The sequence below is a fragment of the Gadus macrocephalus genome, chromosome 8, assembly GCF_031168955.1.
Source record: "Gadus macrocephalus chromosome 8, ASM3116895v1".
In the NCBI taxonomy this organism is placed as follows: Eukaryota; Metazoa; Chordata; class Actinopteri; order Gadiformes; family Gadidae; genus Gadus; species Gadus macrocephalus.
In genome coordinates this window covers 6,816,219-6,833,360 of record NC_082389.1, presented here as the reverse complement: position 1 = coordinate 6,833,360, position 17,142 = coordinate 6,816,219, and the positions used below count along the sequence as shown (strand labels likewise).

General features: G+C 40.5%; 1 protein-coding gene across 3 annotated transcripts in view; it reads right to left on the bottom strand.

Annotated features, from left to right (window-relative positions):
• The window catches only part of si:ch211-106h4.4 (MAM and LDL-receptor class A domain-containing protein 2), a 32,698-nt gene extending 24,593 nt beyond the window's left edge, over positions 1–8,105 (bottom strand). For 2 of the 3 annotated variants that reach the window (XM_060058414.1, XM_060058416.1), the window contains exons 1-11: positions 7,915–8,105; positions 7,495–7,623; positions 6,604–6,729; positions 4,491–4,590; positions 4,237–4,399; positions 3,157–3,382; positions 2,821–2,955; positions 2,479–2,603; positions 1,671–1,911; positions 878–1,146; positions 434–524 (exon numbers count right to left, since the gene is read on the bottom strand). In XM_060058414.1, the coding sequence (XP_059914397.1) occupies positions 434–524; positions 878–1,146; positions 1,671–1,911; positions 2,479–2,603; positions 2,821–2,955; positions 3,157–3,382; positions 4,237–4,399; positions 4,491–4,590; positions 6,604–6,729; positions 7,495–7,623; positions 7,915–7,942 (1,633 nt within the window). In that variant the 5' untranslated portion in view covers positions 7,943–8,105. The remainder of the gene's footprint in view (positions 1–433; positions 525–877; positions 1,147–1,670; positions 1,912–2,478; positions 2,604–2,820; positions 2,956–3,156; positions 3,383–4,236; positions 4,400–4,490; positions 4,591–6,603; positions 6,730–7,494; positions 7,624–7,914) is intronic. The other variant, XM_060058415.1, reaches the window with a different exon arrangement.
• Positions 8,106–17,142: the final 9,037 nt, after the last annotated feature.

The window sequence follows — 17,142 nt, the reverse complement described above, 5'->3', positions numbered from 1 at the left end:
CAATGACATTGACTCCTTGTAAGCAGTCACTTGGGAGATGTTTTTATTTAAATGGTTTGAATCGTTGAATAATCAATTTTTGGGTTATTTTCGCACAGGGAGGGGCTAGGTATCTTGCGCAGGGTCTCCTTCGGGTAGACTGAGGAGACCGCGGCGTTCAAACCCAAAACCCTTTAGCTTGGAATCAGGTCTGGAGTGAGACTTCACTAGACCAAACTCTGCTCATATAAACCTTTACACGCAACCGCCCGTACCCTTACACATATGTCAACATTCAGCAAGACAGACATAGGCCTAGCTCCGATCATCCAAACACACAAACACACCCACACAAACCATTGACCATACCCAGGAGAGTGTGAAGTGTGTTGGGGGCCCAGTACCTGTGATTCTGACCAAGTTGAACGGACACAGCACTGCAGTAATAACTCACCTTCGGGCGGACAGATGTCATCAAGAACAATGATGTCGTCAATGACCACATCCCTCCTCGCACCACTCCCGGCTGTGGCCTCAAAGAGAAGCTGCAGTCCAAAGAATATCTTATTAGCTTTCGACATGAGCAGACGATGTGTGAGTTCTGATAAAGGTAGGTCTTTTGTTTTTCATTGATACATTTCAGCTGAACGAATACAATGAATGAATGAATGAATGAAAAAAATATTGCAAACTATTCCAACTCAAAATTAATGTATTTCCTACAGTAAACCCTGCATTAAAAGGTAGTTTGATTACGTTTTTATTAGGAGAACTTCTGCTTTGTGAGACCTAAACAGGCCAGTTTTTAAATGGGGCTTTTTGGACCCTTTTAAACCCCCATTGACGGTATAACCAGAACAGTGACCCGCCGTGTGCTGAAGTCTGAGCGCGTCCCCACCTGGTAGGGCGCCTCACGACTGTCCACCGTCACCCGGGCGTGCCTCCAGTGGCCTCCCTGGTCTCCGGTCCGCGTCCAGTTCTGCCCACCCAGGCTCCTGGGCACCTCGGGCGTTTGAACAGAGACGGTGAGCTGGCCCACGTCCTCGCCCTCCATGTAGTACCAGAACATCCAGCACTCTCCGCCCACTCGGGGCTCCATCACTGAGCTCAGCATGCCCACCGTGGTGCCGGCGGGGTGACCCCACAGCCTGGCGCTCAGGTAAAACCCTTAAGAGACACGGGGCGCAGAGGAGGCTTTTAGGATGGTGGACGTGCAGAAGAAAGTCGTACTTCATGCGTCCATCGATGGTGTTCTTCCTGGGCTAGAATCATGGAGCTAACAAGAGTGCAGTGGATGTAAGATAGGAGGAGACTATATGGGACGAATGCTGGTACATCACTAGGTCTCAAACACACACACACACAAGCACAAACACACACACACACACACACACACACACATACACACGCACGCACACACATACAAACACACATACACACACAGACACACACACACACACACACACACACACACACACACACACACACACGAATGTGCACATAGACATGACCCGAGTTGGGATTGCATCCAAATGCTGACGGCCCATTGTGCCTCAATGATATCTATTGCATTATAAACTGTACATCCCTATCTATTATGAAAAATGTTGATTATTCTTTTGATATGTTTTTCATACACAATGTAGACATTTAAAAAAAAATCAATCATCAATCAGCCATCAATGCCTCACCTTGTTCTGTCCCAAGGGTGTGATCAGAAGCCGGGCCGGATGAGTTGGCGTGCTGGATCCCCCTGGTTCTTATCCAGCTGAAGTCTGGTTCGTCTCGGGGCTGCAGGCCGCAGAGGGAGGACTGGAAGGTGCACTCTCTCTCAGCCGGACAGGAGCCGCTGGGGCTGCTGCTCACCTCTATGTCGTCCACGGCTATGCTTCCTTCGGTGTGCTTTTCACCGACCTCTGCCTCTATAATGAACTGGGGAGTACATGAGGGTGAGACGAAGGGTGTACATCACTGGATGGTTATGAAACTTCATTGTCAATACATATATATATATATATATATATATATATATATATATGGTTATTCCGCTGTAGTTTAGATTTTTTGCATTTGTGTTAAATCCTTTTGACCTCTATGTGTTGAAACCTTGTCATCGCACACTTTCGGTGCAATGGTCCTCCATAAGTCTAGCTTCAAGATCCACATGTGTCCTCAGATCCTCCATGTGTTTGGCAGAATTAAATAGCTAATGAGCTAAAAAAAGCATGAAGCCATTGCATTGCAGGGACTGATTGATTCACGGGTAGTGTATTCCTGTGACACATAATACCTGCTGCAGCTGCACAGACCCAGTGGCCCCAAAAGGAAAGGTTAAGGAAGCTCTGTGTCAAATCTGGACATTGGAGTTGAACCATTGAAGCGAACACCATGATAGAACCCATGATGTTCAACGTAGCGTCTCTGTGTTGATCGTGTGTATCAAGATTGATAACGGTGCCGCAACAGATAAGGTGCAACAAAACAAATCCACCAAAACACCTGTAGTGGACTTTGAGTTTGGAAAGTGAGGTCAGCGAAGCGCCACTTGTTCCCCTGGGTTCCGTGTCTTATCCAAACCAGCGTCTCGTTTTCGCCCGCGCGTTTTGTAATGAACCTTAAAGAACCTGGAAATAACAAAGATGATTCATGAATAGACCGTAAAAAGGCCTCAGGCTTTGACACGACTTCAATCTGTGATAAAAAATAGATTTGATTAGATTAGATTAGATTAGAAAGAACTTTATTACTCCCCCGTAGGAGAAATTGGTTTGCTGCAACAGCCCAACAGTCCAGCACAAATGGGGTTTATACAGTGTGTGTTCATAGTGGTTGGACACTTACCAATACTGTTGCCAAACATGTGGTACCAAAAGCTGACACATATGGCCTTGGTTACTGGCTGGGGGTAGCTGATGAGTCTCGCCGTTGAGGAGGTATCAAGGTTGTTTCTGGTATCGATGTTCATGTAATGACCTCCTACAGAAATACATTGATTGTTACAAACACACACACACACACACACACACACACACACACACACACACACACACACACACACACACACACACACACACACACACACACACACACACACACACACACACACACACACAAAATGCTTAATGAGCATAATTGAAACTGTAAACTTTGCTACCAGTTAAAGGGTTGACCTCTCACCTTTACCAGTGGTGTGGTCGTATCCTGGTTCACCATATCGTCCATTTCTTTTCCACAAAAGGCGCTTGGTATTGTCCGCATACCAGGAGCAAGTGTCCTTCTCGAAGTCACACGTGAGTTGGTCTGATCCCGCGGGAACGTCCCACTCCCCGCAGTGCTTCAAGGTAATGTCGTCAAGCATGACATCACAGACATCTAGAAATGGGGCTTCGAATAAAAACTCCAGCTGTGGGAAGTTGAATATTGAAATGTAGAATTAGGTTTCTGCTGATTGACTAGATGTTGAACATATGAATATTTTTTTTTTATAATTTGAGGTTAAGTGGTTGACACCTAAAAAACATTCTTGAAGAAATACTTTTATCTTTAAATATATGTGTATATAGTTACTTGATCCTACTCTGCCACTAGTAGACTTGTAGAGTATTATAATGATTCATTTTAGACGTTTAATTAATACAAATGTAAATGACGCTTTTCATCATCTCGTGTGTGTTGGAAATGCTTAATCTGAACAGATTCAATGTAGATGACATGGAAATGTAAATTTTTCAATAACAACATTGAATCACTGAGCTGTGATAATTGCTATGATGGTAACACTGACAGAAAATGTGCATGTGAACAGACATTGAGAATTCCATATCAACACATTTGACAACAACGAGAGAGAAAAAAGCTTGTCTGTCTGTCTGTCTGTCTGTCTGTCTGTCTGTCTGTCTGTCTGTCTGTATGTCTGTCTGTCTGTATGTCTGTCTGTCTGTCTGTCTGTCTGTCTGTCACTGTCTGTGTGTGTGTGTGTGTGTGTGTGTGTGTGTGTGTGTGTGTGTGTGTGTGTGTGTGTGTGTGTGTGTGTGTGTGTGTGTGTGTGTGTGTGTGTGTGTGTGTGAAACTGTCACAATTTGAATGGGAAGCAGTGCTTCCATCGGAGTCTACGTTGAATTAGAAACAAGCTGCATGATGAGAAACAAGCAAATCAACCACGTGCTTGGCAGGCGGGAAGGCAAACCAGGCACCCCAGTGCAGATTGTAGACGTAAACGCTACTGTCGCATGCAGCCAGACAGACAGCTCCACTGACCTTGTAGCCTCCGGGCTGATTTCCAATGAACGCCGTGGCGTTCTCCCAGCCTTCCTTCTTCTCTTCAACCGACAGCAACTCGGTTTTAGTGTCGTCTCTCAGCATATTTACCAGAAGGCTAGGCCATGAACTGCCTTTTACATCTTGAAATTGGTACCAGAAGCTGAAATAGCCACAAAATCAATTGTGAGACCGGACAGAAATGTTGAAGAAATAACTTTTAACAACTTTAAACCTTTTTTCACGCTAGATACCTGAGATGGCACGCCAGAGCTGCCCCGCTAGCAACGGCGAGCTCCAATGTAGCCTTTGATGGGTACTTGCTGTTGCTGCCATTTAAATACATGACATGTCCTGTTCCACAAAGGGGACAGCTGTTACTCAATCATTACAACCCACTTAAGGCCCTGTAATGGTCATGGTATAAATTATTTATATTTTTTTAAATATTTATATCTTTATCTATATAGCACCTTTAAAAATAATAGTTTACAAAGTGCATTGATATAAGACAATTAGGAAGACAATTTAGGAAGAGAATAAAATGAATAAAAAGACGGCGTCACATAAAAAGCATGTCTATAAAAATATGTTTTAAGAAGTGATTTAAAAGAGGTTACTGATTCAGCAAGCCTTGTCTCCGCGGGCAGGACGTTCAAGCCGAGGCGCCCTGGTTGAGAATGTCAACCTTCGAACAGTAAGTAGGCCCCCGCCCGCGGATCTAAGGCTGCGAACAGGCTCGTATGGGGTCAGCATGTCTGTTATGTACTCGGGGGCTAGACCACGACGAGCCTTAAAAGTGATCAATAAATTCTTAAAATACATTCTAAAACCGACAGGGAGCCAGTGCAAATAAGCTAAAACAGGAGTGATGTGAGGTCGTCTGTTAAAACCAGTGAGAAGCCTAGCTGCTGAATTATGAACCAACTGGAGGCCGGAGAGTGATTTACGGTTAATGCAGGTTAGCAGAGAGTTACAGTAATCTAGACGCGAGAATATGAGGGCATGAATTACTTTTTCGAGGTCGGGTTGTGATAATAAATGTTTAATTTTAGGAATGGTTCTGATGTGGAGGAAGCAGGACTGTACAACTTTTTTATTGTGAGGGATGAAAGTGAAGACTGAATCCAAAATGACACCTACATTTCTGGCAGTGATCTTAATATTGCTGGATAATGGACCGAGGCTGATGGGACTGGTGATTGTGGAAGGCGGGTTGTACAGCATTATTTCAGATTTGGAGTTGTTAAGTTGGAGAAAGTTCTGGGCCATCCAGCGGTTCATTTCTTTAAGGCAGTCTAAAACAGCAGCAAGGCATCTCGGATCGTTGGGTCTCAGCAGGAGGAATATTTGTGTGTCGTCAGCATAGCAGTGAAAATAAACATTGTGCCGCTGGATAATTTGGCCGAGTGGGAGCATATATATTGAAAATAAATTAGGACCTAAAGTGGAACCCTGCGGTACACCATAGGCTATTTGGGTTGTAGAGGAAGAGTGGTTGCCAATGGTGACTGCAGAGGTACTGTTAAAAAGATAAGAATTAAACCAACAAAGTGCAGTGTCCCTGATACCAACAAAGGATTTAAGAAAGATTATTAATCTCGTGGGTTAGATTGTTGAACCAGGGCTGTGGATTGGACTTCAATATTTTTAATTTAAGAGGAGAAACTTTCTCCAGGACAGATTGACAAGTTTGGTTAAAATGGGAGACCAGCTTCTCTGTGCTAAAATTTTGGTTAAAGCAGCTAAAGAAGCAGAGTTGAAAGGTTCGGAAAATTTAAGAGCAGACAAAGGTTTAAAAACTCGGTGGCGGACAGCTGTTTCCTGATCTGCATTTAAAACAGATAAAGCCACGTTGAATAAAATAGCTTTGTGATCCGACACACAGATATCCATACATTTGAAATTATTCGGGCTGAGACCACTGAGTAAAATCAATTCTAGTGTATGACCTTTAGTGTGAGTGGGTTCATTCACGGCTTGGGTGAGATTAAAATAATCTAAAACATCTAAATAATCTGTGATGAAACCCTGGGTGGGACAGCAGACATGGATGTTAAAATCAACTAAAATGAGAACACTGTCAAATTTAGACATAAAATAGGATAACAACTCTGAAAACTCCTGGATAAAAACACTGTTCGGTTTTGGGGGTCTGTAAATTATAAGGATTAATACTGGATTGTTTGAGAGTATCATAAAACCAAGATGTTAAAATTAGTTAAAAGCATTATATACAACAGGAGTGCATTTAAAATGATTTCTGAAAATGACAGCAATTCATGAAGGACATGTCAAGCTGTGTAGGTATATATTCTAAATAAGCCTGACGTCTACAGGCAGCGATGTCCGGGCGGTTGTATTTACCCAAGAGGCTTTCTGTGGTATGGTCGGGTGTAGGTCTGTTGGTCATATTGGCCATCACCAGTTTCCAACTATTTGTCTTGCTTGTATCATTCCACCCACAGGAACCATTCTCAAAACCACACCCACCTTGAGCAAAGGGTTAAAGGGTTAATGGTACAAACATTTGAAAATACTTTAAAACGAATACTTCAACAAAGCCTCCTGAATTTTTGGTAGTAATATAGGTGATCCTGTTCTTGAGGTGTGAAGACCCATGTTGGTTTCTATGGTCATAAATCATAAGTAGTCTCAGAGGGATTCATAGGCTGAGGTCACCTTAACAACTCCAACTACAAAGGGTGGGGAAATATACTTCTGTGTGGATAGGGGTCTCTACGTCACCTACTATGTGGTCCACAGAGACCACCTTAGTCATAGCCTCGGTGCACCTCTCTAAAGATGTTACTAACCGTCGGGGCGATGGCCGCCGCAGGGATATGGAGTCGACCAGCGGGCCCTTTTCCAACGGTTAAATTGACATGAAGACGATCGAGGATAATTATCGATGAGGTTTGTACCTTTATATCACAAGCACATCATTGTTCCCGTTCTAAAGTTCACCAAATGTCATTGAGTTTGTGGCAAGAAATAATGTTGATCGTCCAACACACAGAATCGCAGTAGCATCGATGTGCTCAGCCTCATTGACTCCCACTGACAAATTTCCGGTGAGTAACAAACACAGAAGTAGGATTTCCCGTTAGTCACACAGGTGAGGAAAATCCAGACCTCCCTAATTGGAAAGTCTATTGTAATCTACAGTTGACTTAATTTTTTGGTCGTTTGCAAGAACTAGGAAAGAAAGAACAGCAACAAAGGTCTTATTTCAATTTCATATTAATGCCAACCCACCACAAAAACCTTCATCTGAGCCATCTTTACAGTCGATTGTGGAATTACAGATCACTTCCAAAGGCAAACATTCCCCAGAGCCGCAGAGGAACTTGTCATTGGGACAAGACGACGCAATGACCAAGAACCCTGCGGAAAGAATCTCACGTTACTTATTTCATTAAGAAGTCAAATGACGAACACAGCATAATGAGCACGTAGCTATAGGACACACATGCAAGTTGATACACATGCAACCCTTGTTTAGTTTTTTGATTCATACATAAAGTATACGTACATTAACTGGGCATACTGAGTCCTGAATACAACTTTAGCAAAATATTTGTTTTATTTTCTGGATCTACATTAAAGCACATATTGTCAAAGGACCACACGTAAAAAGACACACATATCAGTGATAATATTTGAGAGGCCACTTACCTGATAGAAGAGCAAAGAATGGCTTCATGTCTCGTAAAACATTAAACAAATACAAAGGAAAAAGAATGGCTATCTTTTAAAAGCATGAGATTTTTAGTGAACAGCTAATGTAACCACTTGTGCATGCACAGGTTTCTTTACATCTACAGTATACACCTTATCAGATAGCAAATGCCTAAAGTCCACAATAAACTCAGTAAACTGCAATAGCATTTCCGTTGCCAGTCTTTATTGTTCCCGTTGGACCTTGTGCTTGATTTTTATAGCGTCATTAAATTCCATCAAATGATCTGTCGTGCCTTAGCCAAATTTGAAGTTTGAAGCATATACTCATACTTGGAACAAATTGATTTGAAAGAATAGGGCCATCTCCTTTTCAACTTTAAACAGAGAGAGAGAGAGAGAGAGAGAGAGAGAGAGAGAGAGAGAGAGAGAGAGAGAGAGAGAGAGAGAGAGAGAGAGAGAGATAGAGAGAGAATTCTTCACTGTGGAATGGGTGACACATTGCTGGCCTTACACACAGACCACAGGCTGTTATCCGGGACATTCTGCTGTCCAACGTAGCGTGTGGAAGCCTGCCTCTCAGAAGCGAAACCCACCTCATCAGCAAACGCCGGCCACACTATCACAAGAGCTTCAGTTATGTTTTTAAAATGGGAACTCTGAAGGATGGCAGCAGTGAGTATCAGGAACATCAACAAAATAAAAGAATGGTTAGGAACAATTGTAAAATAATTCCACCATAAGAAAAGGTATCAATCATCCGTTTAGTAAATCTGAATAGTAACATAGTAACAAGTTTGTTAAATCTTTCAAATAAGAGCATAGTACTTCTACTAAAAAGGGGAACTTGGCTGGATGTCTGTGTACATTGGTACATAGTAAAAGATAAAACCACTGGGCTTACATCCTGGGAAGTGTGAGGGGAGGGAGAGGGGGAGGTGAGATAAGAATTCAGAGATTATAAGGGAAAGGTGATCAAAGGTGCCAAAATGATGGCAAGAAAGTAATTCCTCTCTGTTTTGCTCTGGTAGCGCCGAAGAAGTTGATATACAAGATGGTAAGCTGCAGGTTTTTATTGTGGGCATTTCGTCCATTGTTTGTACCTGACTAACAATAGGGAAGTTGTTGCAAATATGATACTGCATGTACAATACAATAAATGAAGCTCATGAGATGAGCGCAGGCCGAAGTATGGAAGGTGTGCAAATACATGTTTATTTCCGACCTGTGTCCTGTTATAATTCATGATATATAGGGACAGATTTAGGGTTAGCTTTTTATTGAATGCCTTTTTAAATTTCTTATCTCATCTGTGTTGATTCAATTCTCCTTTCCATGACAATAGTTTCTAATACAAATCTAATTCGTCTTGTCTATCTGTTAATATTTTAGGTTGAATCACTTTGTTAGGAGCAACATGCCGTTCCCATTTTCAGAATCTTCATGAAATCACATTTAAAGAATGGTTTTATTTTTTGGTTTGGGTTTGGATTATTTCCATTACAGTCAGCTGACAAACAACCTCAAATCACCTCAAATCACCTTCTTTCGGTTCATAATTATTTTAACCAATCATGATGCTGGAGGCGGGGATCTGTAAGCACGTAATTGGTTATTAGCAGCAAAGACAAACTTGCCAGCAATAGTAAGCTGTAAATAAGTGTCTGCTGAGGTCTACACCATGCAGACTGGGTAGCCTACTGTACAAATAAATGTATCCAATTCCCCTACTGCAAGCCTCATCCACCTCGTTTGAATGGGTTTCTTTTTGGAGGAACAATTCAGTAATGTGTTTAATTTTGTTGCCATTTCTTCCACGAAGTTCTGCTCTAAAATAGTGCGGTAGCTGGAGCTGAGATATATATGATGACTACTACTACAAGCTACTATTATTACTATTATATACATATTACTATACTACTATTTAACATACCATTAAAGTCAATAAAAGAAGAATATAAACCTTGGAACTTCTAATTTAGCAGGTAGACATGAAAATCACACTGTTCTTCCCTGATTGTATGGAGAAGCTGACAAGGAAGTGAAAGCGGAGAGTGCTAGGTGTACAAAAGAGGGGTTGTGATTGACAAACCGGCAAACTCACCACCGGAACTCAAGGTCTCCACCCCTTAGGACCAGAGACTGTGTTGCTACACCCATAGTGAACACGATGTTGTCTGCTTTAAACCCACACAATTTCATTTGCTATGATCATTTAGGTTTTGGACGAGCCATGGTGTTGTTGATCTTTTCTCTTGCTGTTAAACATCAATGACAAAGTGATGTAGTGCAATGGTTAGTTGTGTGTGTGGAAATCGCGAGCTGTTGGCTTTTAAGAGGCCAGCAAAGGATTGGGCGTGAAGGTGTGTTAGGAGTGAACATTGGGGACCAGAATTAGCATTGGTCCCTATGCACTTTTGGGAAGATGTTCCTTCATAGTTAGAGATCAGTGCTCTGATTTATGCATGACTATTTGTCTAGCATGACTTGGGTAAAAGCAGTTTGAGGCTTGTAACAGGTTTCTGGAGAAGTTGCTGTTATCTGCTTACAAAGCCACAAAAAACTAAAAGGTCAGCAAAATATTTTGTTGTTACTGATATTGCACAAGCCTTTGCACAGTGAAGAGGTCATTGAAAAAATTGACAATGGCCCTGTTTATGTGAGAGAGATAGAAAGATTATCCAACCATTTTTTAAATGTAGATTGTAAGGAAGAGGATAAGGGCCAAATGTTACAAAGAACCCAACACAACCCATAGTTTCGGATTCTAGATCATAATTCTGCGAATAAAGTCAAAATTCTGAGATTAGGCCAGGCACCAAACAACACATAGGGCCCTATTTTAACGGTCTGAAACGCAAGTGGGAAGCGCAAAGCGCAAGTAGCTTTGTGGGCGGTTCTACGGCGCTATCGCTATTTTACAGGCGGATAAATGACACTTGCGTCGCGGCGCAAGTGTCAAAAGGGTTGGTCTGAAGCAGCCTAGTTACCCGTAGGTGTGGTTTGGGCGTAATGTCCAACAAACCAATGAGAGTGCCAGCTCCCATCCCCTTTAAGAGCCATGAGCGCATTTGAATCGGACGAGTTGATATTTTGACAGCGCGTCTGCAGTCTCCGATGAGACAAATGCACATGAATTTCAAACTGCAAATGGCTCAGTTTATTGCCAAATAATATGGCCTAATTCACACATGGAATAAGGGGTTTTCTTCCACAACTTCAGAAATACTGAGTCCTCAAATAAATTTCGGCAAAGAAAACGTATATGATATAACATGTGATATGCGGTAACTGTGGTTCTATTTAATGATATACGCAATACATTATAAACATTGTTTCTTATCAGTATTGTATGCTATCCTAATATGCATGTGTCCCCGCGGTAATAGACATTGCCATTGATTGTATTATGCGTTACGTGTTTAGTTTGCGTGTGTTTAAACAGAGCACACACGCGCGCATTCATTCATTCTTTACACTCACTCGCGGTAAAACAATGTTTTTCACGATCAAATACTCATCAATCCTAAAAGTTATGGGCATGTAGGCCTACACGATGTCTCTGTCAAGAAAATATGTGTTTGCTGTACGGTGTTTGCAGATGCATTGATTTAAAAGTACAACTTATTACCGCTGCATCAGCTGTTCTTTCCCAAATAATTTACCAAGAATGTGCGGCTAGGTAGATGGGAGAAGCAAAGTGTATGCGCGAGGTGCACAAGCAATCCGTATGCATCGCATGCGCATGTATGCATGCGCCCTTAAAATAGCATCTGAACAACGCGCCACTGACTTTAAACCAGGTATTTCCTGGTCAGTAGCTCAATGGTATTCAGAAACGGCAAAATACCGTTTGCGCCAGAACACGCCTCCTCCTTCCGCCGAACCGCCCCTTGGGGCGCATGATCGATCCCTAATTTACCGGCGAGTGGCGGTGGTGGGAATAGAACGCTCTGCGCCAGTTGTAAACTAGCAACGAAACATGCGCCAGTGACTAAGTCACTTGCGCCGGATGCAAGATAGGGCCCTTAATGTCACCTTTTACTCTTCAATTAAGGAAATGGCTTCCTCCAAGACCACTTGAGCACACAAAAAATTATTAAATCTGACGAATTTGATTTGTTTCCCGTCCTACTTGGCGCAAGGTAGCCTACCTATAATTTCAGACTTTAAAGTCTGAATTCTGTCTTTAATCTTAGAAACCAGACTATATTCTCAGAAATCTGCCGTTAATCTCATGAATCACACTTTAATCCAATAATTCTATCAATTGATAATTCTGATTTTATCCAGAGAATTCTGACTTTCATCTCAGAATTGTGATTTATTATTTAAATTCAGATTTTAATCCAATAATCAGATTTTATTCTCAGAAATCTAACTTGATTCTAAAAAATTATACTAAGAATCCCTGTAATCCTCTTCCTTAGGATTGTTATAGGGGCAGTTTGCGAGAGACGCGCATGAAACACAGGTTTCAGGTCTGTACACTCAGTGCCGCCGCTCCCATAACGCGCACTACACGCTGCGCGTAGGGCCTCAAGTCCTGAGGGCCCCCCCAAAAAAAAAAAATTATTCTTACTTATATACTTCTGGTTTTAAGTTTGTATTTATGGATAACTATTTAATTTAAAAGATTTTGGACATTCCAATACTTGTGTGTACTGTATGTATGTTTTGGCTGTTCTGTGAACTGTGTTTACAAAGTAGATTTAACTTTTGCGTTTTAATAAAATGTTAAACTGGCAGAAACCAATTATTTTTTTCGGGGGGGGGGGGGGGGGGGGGGCTTAGGGCCCCAAAATAGCTAGCAGCGGCACTGATGACGACCAATAAAAAATATCAGTGTTACCCCTTATGTTTTTTTTCATGACGACCAAAGTAAAACAACAGTGTTACCCCTTATGTTTTTTTTCATGACGACCAATAAAAAACAACAGTGTTACTTATGTCCTTATGTTTTTTTTCATGACGACCAATAAAAACAACAGTGTTACTCCTTATGTTTTATTTGACAAAGACAACAGTGTTACCCCTTATGGTTTTTTTCATGACGACCAATAAAAAACAACAGTGTTACCCCTTATGGTTTTTTTCATGACGACCAATAAAAAACAACAGTGTTACCCCTTATGTTTTTTTTCATGATGACCAAAAAAAACGACAGTGTTACCCCTTGTGTTTTTTTTCATGACGACCAAAGTAAAACAACAGTGTTACCCCCTATGTTTTATTTGATAAATATAGACCCTTATGTTTATTTCATGACAGCCGATAAAAAACGACAGTTACCCCTCATGTTTTTTCCATCTTGACCAAAAAAAAACGACAGTGCCACCCCTGTCTACGTTTTTGCGGGGATCCAAAATCGAGCTGTTTAAAGTGTTAACCTCCGACCTTAACGATGCACCAACAAGACACCGGACATAGGCATCACGAAGGTTATACTTGACTTTATAATTCACATTAAATAGATATAAGAGTCTTCCAACAGAAGACATCAACCGGACTTGAACCCCGGTCTCCAGGGGGTTAGGCAGAGTGCACTCCACTGCACCACTGAGGCGATGACATTACACAATAATCAATCATCAATAAAGAGGATATACATGACATTAAAATGTATGTGTGTATTTCTATTATTTTCCTTGTTTTTTTTCATGACGACCAATAAAAAACGACAATGTTACCCCTTATGTTTTATTTGACAAAGACAACAGTGTTACCCCCTATGTTCTTTTCATGACGACCAATAAAAAACAACAGTGTTACCCCTTATGTTTTTTTTCATGACGACCAATAAAAAACAACAGTGTTACCCCTTATGTTTTTTTTCATGACGACCAAAAAAAACGACAGTGTTACCCCTTGTGTTTTTTTTCATGACGACCAAAGTAAAACAACAGTGTTACCCCCTATGTTTTATTTGATAAATATAGAGCCTTATGTTTATTTCATGACAGCCGATAAAAAACGAGATACCCCTCATGTTTTTTCCATGTTGACCAAAAAAAAACAACAGTGCCACCCATGTCTACGTTTTTGCGAGGATCCAAAATTGAGCTGTTTAAAGTGTTAACCTCCGACCTTAACAATGCACCAACAAGACACCGGACATATGCATCACGAAGGTTATACTTGACTATATAATTAACATGAAATAGATATAAGAGTCTTCCAACAGAAGACATCAACCGGACTTGAACCCCGGTCTCCAGGGGGTTAGGCAGAGTGCACTCCACTGCACCACTGAGGTGATAACATTACACAATAAACAATCATCAATAAAGAGGATATACATGACATTAAAATGTATGTGTGTATTTCTATTATTTTCCTTATGTTTTTTTTCATGACGACCAATAAAAAACGACAGTGTTACCCCTTATGTTTTATTTGACAAAGACAACAGTGTTACCCCTTATGTTTTTTTCATGACGACCAATAAAAAACAACAGTGTTACCCCTTATGGTTTTTTTCATGACGACCAATAAAAAACAACAGTGTTACCGCTTATGTTTTTTTTCATGACGACCAAAAAAAACGACAGTGTTACCCCTTGTGTTTTTTTTCATGACGACCAAAGTAAAACAACAATGTTACCCCCTATGTTTTATTTGATAAATATAGACCCTTATGTTTATTTCATGACAGCCGATAAAAAACGACAGTTACCCCTCATGTTTTTTCCATGTTGACCAAAAAAAACGACAGTGCCACCCCTGTCTACGTTTTTGCGGGGATCCAAAATTGAGCTGTTTAAAGTGTTAACCTCCGACCTTAACAATGCACCAACAAGACACCGGACATAGGCATCACGAAGGTTATACTTGACTTTATAATTCACATGAAATAGATATAAGAGTCTTCCAACCCCGGTCTCCAGGGGGTTAGGCAGAGTGCACTCCACTGCACCACTGAGGCGATGACATTACACAAAAATCAATCATCAATAAAGAGGATATACATGACAGTAAAATGTATGTGTGTATTTCTATTATTTTCCTTATGTTTTTTTTCATGACGACCAATAAAAAACGACAGTGTTTCCCCTTATGTTTTATTTGACAAAGACAACAGTGTTACCCCTTATGTTTTTTTCATGACGACCAATAAAAAACAACAGTGTTACCCCTTATGGTTTTTTTCATGACGACCAATAAAAAACAACAGTGTTACCCCTTATGTTTTTTTTCATGACGACCAATAAAAAACAACAGTGTTACTTATGTCCTTATGTTTTTTTTCATGACAACCAATAAAAACAACAGTGTTACTCCTTATGTTTTATTTGACAAAGACAACAGTATTACCCCTTATGGTTTTTTTCATGACGACCAATAAAAAACAACAGTGTTACCCCTTATGGTTTTTTTCATGACGACCAATAAAAAACAACAGTGTTACCCCTTATGTTTTTTTTCATGATGACCAAAAAAAACGACAGTGTTACCCCTTGTGTTTTTTTTCATGACGACCAAAGTAAAACAACAGTGTTACCCCCTATGTTTTATTTGATGAATATAGACCCTTAGGTTTATTTCATGACAGCCGATAAAAAACGACAGTTACCCCTCATGTTTTTTCCATCTTGACCAAAAAAATACGACAGTGCCACCCCTGTCTACGTTTTTGCGGGGATCCAAAATTGAGCTGTTTAAAGTGTTAACCTCCGACCTTAACAATGCACCAACAAGACACCGGACATAGGCATCACGAAGGTTATACTTGACTTTATAATTCACATGAAATAGATATAAGAGTCTTCCAACAGAAGACATCAACCGGACTTGAACCCCGGTCTCCAGGGGGTGAGGCAGAGTGCACTCCACTGCACCACTGAGGCGATGACATTACACAATAATCAATCAACAATAAATAGGATATACATGACATTAAAATGTATGTGTGTATTTCTATTATTTTCCTTATGTTTTTTTTCATGACGACCAATAAAAAACGACAGTGTTACCCCTTAGGTTTTATTTGACAAAGACAACAGTGTTACCCCCTATGTTTTTTTCATGACGACCAATAAAAAACAACAGTGTTACCCCTTATGTTTTTTTTCATGACGACCAATAAAAAACAACAGTGTTACCCCTAATGTTTTTTTTCATGACGACCAAAAAAAACGACAGTGTTACCCCTTGCGTTTTTTTTCATGACGACCAAAGTAAAACAACAATGTTACCCCCTATGTTTTATTTGATAAATATAGACCCTTATGTTTATTTCATGACAGCCGATAAAAAACGACAGTTACCCCTCATGTTTTTTCCATGTTGACCAAAAAAAAACGACAGTGCCACCCCTGTCTACGTTTTTGCGGGGATCCAAAATTGAGCTGTTTAAAGTGTTAACCTCCGACCTTAACAATGCACCAACAAGACACCGGACATAGGCATCACGAAGGTTATACTTGACTTTATAATTCACATGAGATATAAGAGTCTTCCAACAGAAGACATTTACCGGAATTGAACCCCGGTCTCCAGGGGGTTAGGCAGAGTGCACACCACTGCACCACTGAGGTGATGACATTACACAATAATCAATCATCAATAAAGAGGATATACATGACATTAAAATGTATGTGTGTATTTCTATTATTTTCCTTATGTTTTTTTTCATGACGACCAATAAAAAACGACAGTGTTACCCCTTATGTTTTATTTGACAAAGACAACAGTGTTACCCCTTTTGTTTTTTTCATGACGACCAATAAAAAACAACAGTGTTACCCCTTATGTTTTTTTTCATGACAACCAATAAAAAACAACAGTGTTACCCCTTATGTTTTTTTTCATGACGACCAAAAAAAACGACAGTGTTACCCCTTATGTTTTATTTGACAAAGACAACAGTGTTACCCCCTATGTTTTTTTCATGACGACCAATAAAAAACAACAGTGTTACCCCTTATGGTTTTTTTCATGACGACCAATAAAAAACAACAGTGTTACCCCTCATGTTTTTTTTCATGACGACCAAAAAAAACGACAGTGTTACCCCTTGTGTTTTTTTTCATGACGACCAAAGTAAAACAACAATGTTACCCCCTATGTTTTATTTGATAAATATAGACCCTTATGTTTATTTCATGACAGCCGATAAATAACGACAGTTACCCCTCATGTTTTTTCCATGTTGACCAAAAAAAAACGACAGTGCCACCCCTGTCTACGTTTTTGCGGGGATCCAAAATTGAGCTGTTTAAAGTG